Genomic DNA, 6,778 nt, shown 5'->3' on the forward strand with positions numbered 1-6,778 from the left:
TATATATATATATATATATATATATATATATATATATATATATATATATATATATATATATATATATATATATTAATACATACGCACACACACGCGCGCGCGCGCGCGCATATATATATATATATATATACGTACACATATATGTGTATATGCATGTATATATATATTTACGTAGATGAATACGTACGTGCGTACCTACATATGCACGTGTGTAGATGTATATAGCACATACTTCAGGCTAGGTGCAATTCCGAACTGTTTGGGCTTTGAGTCAGTGAAATGCATTTGGAATAGCGTGGCTCGAGTTTTTTTTCCTTCGCTCGCGGGTATTTAAATGCTGAAATCATAAGGAGACTCGGTGACGATTTTACGTATTCGTGACAGCTGGTGCTGTTGATGTTACAAACATACCGAGATAGCTAAAGTGAGTTTTCTGTTTTTCTGTTTTCATTCTGTTACGTATTAACCTACGTCCCATCCAATGGACCTACAACACATCATGCATCTGGGACTAATCAACTCTTGAATCATCGCAAACGACCACCGCCAATCCAATAAACGAAAAAACAATAATAATAATATTAAAATATCTGCAACTTGGACTGCGCTGATTTGGCGCGCTTTTACGGGATACACGTGACTTTGACCAAAACCCTGGCGCTTGCATCTGGACCGCGTGTGCGTATGTGCAAAACAACAACGACGACGACGTCGACGACGACGACGACGACGACGACGACGCCGCCGATTACGACGTATTTCTACCTGTGCGGCTACTCGGCGACATCTCTACGCTATCGACGACGACTCGGCCCATCAACCCGCTGCATCCGTCACCGTTATCAACGCTGTCCGCGCGCGGCTTCCGTGTTATCTCGCCTGACGGCATACCGACTCCCGCCGCTCCTGCCCCTTCCCCCAACTCGCCATCCCCGGCACGTCGCCTGACGGCATACCGACTCCCGCCGCTCCTGCCCCTTCCACCAACTCGCTATCCCCGTCACGCTCCATCCCCTACTCTGTACCCTTAACATCTCCCCCCTCCACACGCCTGACGATTCATCGCTGGCTCTCTTACTCCATCTACCACACGCGCTCGCACCGTCTCACGCACGCCCGTTCGCTCTCTCGATCCGACTGACATTTTTCCCCCACCACTCGGAATCGCGGCGTGCACGCGTTCTCTTTATTTACCTCCCGATCTCGTACTCGTTTACCACGTCGATCGCGTCCGTTCTGGCGACGACGACGACGACAACGACGACGACGTCGACGACTACCACGACGACGACGACGACGACCACGACGACGACGACGACGACGACGACGACGACGACGACGACGACGACGACTACGACCACGACGATGACGCTCGGCCATCGGTGAGCCTCGTGCTGCCCCAACCCTCTACTCCACAACTCCTGCCCCATCCCTCGAATCACAACAACCATCGACATTTCTTCACCTCCTTAAAATTGTATTCGCGACTATTTGGTTAATTTAACGCTGCGGACACGATCATCCGCGTCAACTACCACCATCCTCGTGACCGTAATCGCCGTCCCTCCCACCACTGATCGTCGCGCCAACCACGGGCGTAAAATCGGCGCTACGACGATATTAAAATCGTCGGCAAACGATCGCGATTTGCACCATCGCCGAACACGTGGCTTGCTCAACGGCGACGCTGTACGACAATGTGCACGCCGTGCCGCTATGCGGCTCCGGCGTGGCTCACCCTGCCTCCGTCACGCCGATGGGGACAGTCACCGGAGCGGGGAATTCCACCGGGTTGACCTGGTGGAACATGATGAGCAGTGTCCCCTACGAGGACAGTCCGCCACCCGTAGCACCTACTTCCTCCCTCGTCTCCCTCCAGCAGCAGCAACAACAGCAACAGCAGCAACAACAGCAGCAACAGCAACAGCAACAGCAGCAACAGCAACAGCAACAGCAACAGCAGCAACAGCAGGCTCCGACAAGCGGTTCCCATCAGCAGGCCTCGACGCCCACGTCCCCAGGTGCGCCCTCGTCAGCGGCGACCTCCCAGCAGCCAGCACCTACGGCGAGCGCTTCCTCGACCTCACCGAGCGCCTCCTCGGTCGCCAGCAACAGCGCTACGGGTCCGCTTCACATACCGGCCAAGCGGCTCACCGCTACCCCCGTGGGCCAGACCACCTCGGCCTCGAGCTACGGCGACGTCGGCTGCGTCGGCGGCGAGCCCAACGGTGTACCGGGCAGCGGGGCCGGCGGCGTCATAAGGCACTCGCATTCGGGCGGCTCCAACACCCAGGGCGCCGGCGGCTGGGCAAGCTACAGTCCGCACCAGCCCCAGGAGAGCCACTACTCCAGCGCCGCGCCCCAAGACTCTTTGGGCCATCATCAGGCGGCCTACGGGGGCACTAATCCCCCGACCTATTACACCAACCTGGCGACCGATCCGAGCAGCGGCGCCCCGGGCGGCGGCTCTTCCTCAAGGGACCAGCGCAAGAGCTCGACGCTGAGCTTCTGGTCCCCAGCGGCGTCGACGACGACCGGCGCCGCGGGCTCGAACTCGGACTACAAGTCCTACAACTCGGCGGGCACCGGCAGCGGGGGCATCGCCACCACGACGTCGTCCACGGGCTCGTCAGGGGCCGGCGGCGGAGCCGACCCGGCCGTCAGCTGCCACCAGAGCTTCTCACAGAGGAGGCACCACCACGCGGTAGACAGCGCCGCGGCGGCTGCGGCCCACCATCACGCCCACTCTCAGGCAAGCGTCTCGTACTTAACGCCCTCGGGGGCCGACGATCGGGGACGCGTGGCCGCGGCCATGGTCGCCGAGGCGGCCTTCCCACACGACGGATACGGCGGCCTCAGGAACTACGGGGCACCCGAGCCCGTCACCTCCAGTCCCTATCCACCTCCAGGTAAGCATCGACTCCGAGGCTGCGCCTCGCCTCCTCTTTCGCCCTTATCTTATCATCTATGTCTCGAACGCAACGTGGCAGCAGCGGCAGCAACAGTAACAGCGGCAACAGTAGCGGCGGTGGCGGCTGCGGCTGCGGCTGCGGCGGCGGCGGCAGCGGCGGCGGCGGCGGTGACGGCGACTGCGACTGCGGCCGTGGGGTGGCTAGCACTCAATTTACGCTCGTCAATCTTCCTAATTACGTTTAACAAACGGCCCTCCTCACTCCCCCCACCACCGACCCCCCGACCCCCCACTCATCTAAAGTCTCTACGTACCATATTAGCTTATTATTCCTCTCTTTGTCTTATTGAACAATTTATTCTCGGTTCCATGGACGTGCTTGCATATCGTACCTCGTCTTTACTCGCTCGCTTAATTTTAATAACGCACTTGCGCGTACATGCTAGCGCACTCATCGCTCGTTCATTTGCTTATGCGAATTTCGCGAGTCAGCGGTAATGCGAATATCGATTGCGGGAAGCCGTCCTCTGCTGCTCGCTCTCGCTCTTGCTCACACGACCATTAGGGTCAGGGTCGGAGAGATGATCGCCGCTCGCGCTACTTTGCTCCTACGCTCTGGACACGTGGAGTGATGCACTTTCGCACTCGCTCGAAGTAAATCGCTTAAAGTAGCAGTGTCAGCCGTTTCCCAGATTACGAGACCAACGCTCGAATTCAACATTTTGCTTCCTGCGCGCGCGTGTATCGGCGACTCGCGCCGCGTGACATCGTCGTCCGGCGATTACGCAAGAGCGTAAAACGCTAAGTGACGGAATAACCCGAGTCCACGTGCCGCGATGCGGGACGAGGGTCGACGGAGGAGGGCGAGAGGACGAGGGGAGAGACAAAATGCGCTTCCGACGCCGACACTGCGCTGCTATTAGTGCCGACGCGTCGTACGCATGCGGCGCATCAGGTGGGAACGAGGTGTTTGCCGGTGCAAAAAAAGCACGCAAAATGTCTTTAACGGCCTCCAAATGGTCCGCCGACATTGAAACGATAAAATGTCCTGTTTTGATCGAAACGTCCGTGCGTCGAGCGAAACTATCAATAAAAACCGAAAGAACATATATGAGCCATTGTGTTGATGGTGATGGATGGTGATGGTGGTGATGGTGGTAGCGGTGGTGGTGGTGGTGATGGTGATGGTTGAGGCGGTGTGGTGGTCGTAGCGGCAGTAATGGGGGAGGTGGAGAGTGGGGAGAGCATTAAAAAAATTTTGTGGCCCGTAATACGGCCACATGAATCGTACTGTAAAATTCGCGTACGGATAATTGTCGCAGTAAAAAATCAAGTCATCATTCATGCATTTGACCTACCGAGAGCAACCAATGAAAATAGAAAGGTGTCCACCCGTTTGGGCACGCGTACACTTTCCTAAAACTATACAAATTTGTTTTCTTTGCTTACACGCATGCAAACATTCTTTCTCTCTGTCTGTCTGTCTGTCTGTCTCTCTCTCTCTCTCTCTCACTCACTCACTCACTCACTCACTCACTCACTCTCTCGCTTTCTATTTGGAGAAATAGAGAGGACTCTAGAAGTTAGATAGATAGATTGATAGTGGAAGAGAAAGAGAGAGAGAGAGAGAGAGAGAGAGAGAGAGAGTACTTGTGAGAGTAAGAGCAAAAATCTTCATAATAGAGAAGCCTTAGGGAGTTGGTGGAACGTTACATGAACAACAAGGAACGGCGGCGGGTTTATTGGCAGCCGTAACTCGTAAACTCTGGCGCACGCCTCCGATCAGCTGATCCATTCCAACACATTCATCTCTTTCACATTCTCTCTCTCTCTCTCTCTCTCTCTCTATCTCTCTCTCTTTCTCTTTCACCCCCCCCCCAGTCCCACGCGTTTTCTCCTACTTTTCCTATCATTCTCTTTGATCTACTAAATTTACCCTTTGACACAAGCTCCGCGTAGACGTTTTGACAATACTCAGACTTCTGCGGGTACAATCCGTTTGCAATAGACGAAAATTGTACATAAATAAATAATTAAATAAACTAGATGAATAAAAATAATAAATATATATCTATGTATGTATATACAAAAGTAAAAAATATTTGCCTTCGCGGTGCGGACATTAATAGCGCATGTAAAAAAAAAAAAAAAATGTTAGAATTAGCACACAATGGGATTGAAACGAAATGATCACTGATGTGCGATTCGTATAATCGTAGAATGCAAGTTTGACGTCAACACCGACGCGTCACATATCCAAGCGAGCAATTTTTTTAAGGCCAATACTTGAAACCGATCGCTCTGCATTACGAATTAACAAAGTGACGCGTTTGTGCCTGCCTCGGTCGAGCGAGTGGCGAACAAAGACAAAATATTTGCCGCTCTGTAGCAGTCAAGCGCGCGCGTACCTCGGAGCAGTAGACGATGATTCTTAGACTAAAGAGGATTATTACGCCATCGCCATCCTGCCTCTGTCATTGGCATTATTCGCGACAAGCGTCAGGTTTCTCGCATTGTTCCCAGTCTCGCTGGAGCCGAATTAGCCCGACGATAATAATCAATAAGAAGCTATTCGACAAGTCCCGCACGACGACATCGAGAGATGAAAATAGAAACGAGAGCATAACGGAATAGCTTACGCGCCATAGGTAGTTTTCCCGTCACCCAATAGATGGCGGCTGCATTATCTTTGGCCGTTCAAACGGGAGATCCTTCCTCGGCTAGGGACTGGCGAGCGGCTGCTGCTTGGCTGTTTGTACGCGAGCGACGTAGTTTCCCCCGTTTCAGTCTGACGTGCTCGAAGCCTCGAAAAATGACGACGCCAGGCCACGCAGGCCATCTCCGTCAATCCACCTCGCCGCGCGCTCCGTCTCTCTTATTCTTATCTCAACTTCCCACCCCCGCCCCTACCTCTCTGGCCAGGACTCTTTAATTTTAACTCGAGGTTTTAACTACTTATCCACCTCTCTCTCTCTCTCTCTCTCTCTCTCTCTCTCTACTAGAAAAATTAATCGTTCGTAGAATGGATCATTATTTTCATAATAATAATTTACTTTATCAAAAAGAAACGGCGATACATGTTCGAAAAGGGGATTAAAAGGTTAAATAAACAAAAAATAACAACATAAAATAAACAACAAAGAAAAAGAATGGGGGAGAAAATTAAGATAATGGGGGAGCAGTTGCAAAAACATTATACTTTATACTCCATTAATTGTGTATTATTAAAAAATTCTTTTTAACTTCATTTTTTAAGTAGACCAAGAACGCTTAACTGTAAAAATGAAACGGTAGCTCGTTCCTCGTAAACCTCGCTGAGATTTCCTATTTATATTGATTCGACAGAATTTCTTGCAATATCGGGGAGGCAATGCCGTAACTTTTTCCTCCATCCGCGATAAACAATAGAAGAAAGAAATGCTAACGTAACGGCGCCCGTACATATTAGAATTATGACGTAGATTAAGGGTAGATTCTTCCTCTACGAATGAATTGCGAGGCGACAGCTGGAACGTAAAGTAACCAAAATTAAACGTCTCGCTCACTCTTGGAGCGCGATATACGATTTAAGAAGTCCGTCGCTCGGCCCTGTCAATTCAGTAGCAAACGCATCCCCGGCCCCTTCCATTCAATATGGGCGTGTAACTCAATCGCCCAATGCCGAGTAAATGAGACCTGATTAAAGCGAGGCCAGCGCGCTCAATCGTGAAAGTTCCCGTAAGCTTCGGCTTCGGAGAAAGAAAAGCAGAGATGTACGCGCACAGAGGCATTAATACCGCGTCTTAGCACGCAAAATCACGTTTACATACGTATATACTTTTATGTGTTTACATATATATATATATATATATATATATATATATATAT

General features: G+C 51.4%; 2 protein-coding genes across 2 annotated transcripts in view; both read left to right on the forward strand.

Annotated features, from left to right (window-relative positions):
* The window catches only part of LOC105363003 (uncharacterized), a 123,344-nt gene extending 121,502 nt beyond the window's left edge, over nucleotides 1-1,842 (forward strand). Inside the window, exon 7 of the mRNA XM_011500572.1 lies at nucleotides 1,767-1,842. The gene's annotated coding sequence lies outside the window, so the exon portion shown is untranslated. The remainder of the gene's footprint in view (nucleotides 1-1,766) is intronic.
* LOC105362797 (homeobox protein abdominal-B) overlaps nucleotides 1,486-6,778 on the forward strand; it is a 13,360-nt gene continuing 8,067 nt past the window's right edge. Inside the window, exon 1 of the mRNA XM_011500289.1 lies at nucleotides 1,486-2,909. Within this exon, the coding sequence (XP_011498591.1) occupies nucleotides 1,757-2,909 (1,153 nt within the window). The 5' untranslated portion in view covers nucleotides 1,486-1,756. The remainder of the gene's footprint in view (nucleotides 2,910-6,778) is intronic.

Source organism: Ceratosolen solmsi, unplaced genomic scaffold, assembly GCF_000503995.2.
Source record: "Ceratosolen solmsi marchali unplaced genomic scaffold, CerSol_1.0 scaffold56, whole genome shotgun sequence".
NCBI classification, from domain to species: domain Eukaryota; kingdom Metazoa; phylum Arthropoda; class Insecta; order Hymenoptera; family Agaonidae; genus Ceratosolen; species Ceratosolen solmsi.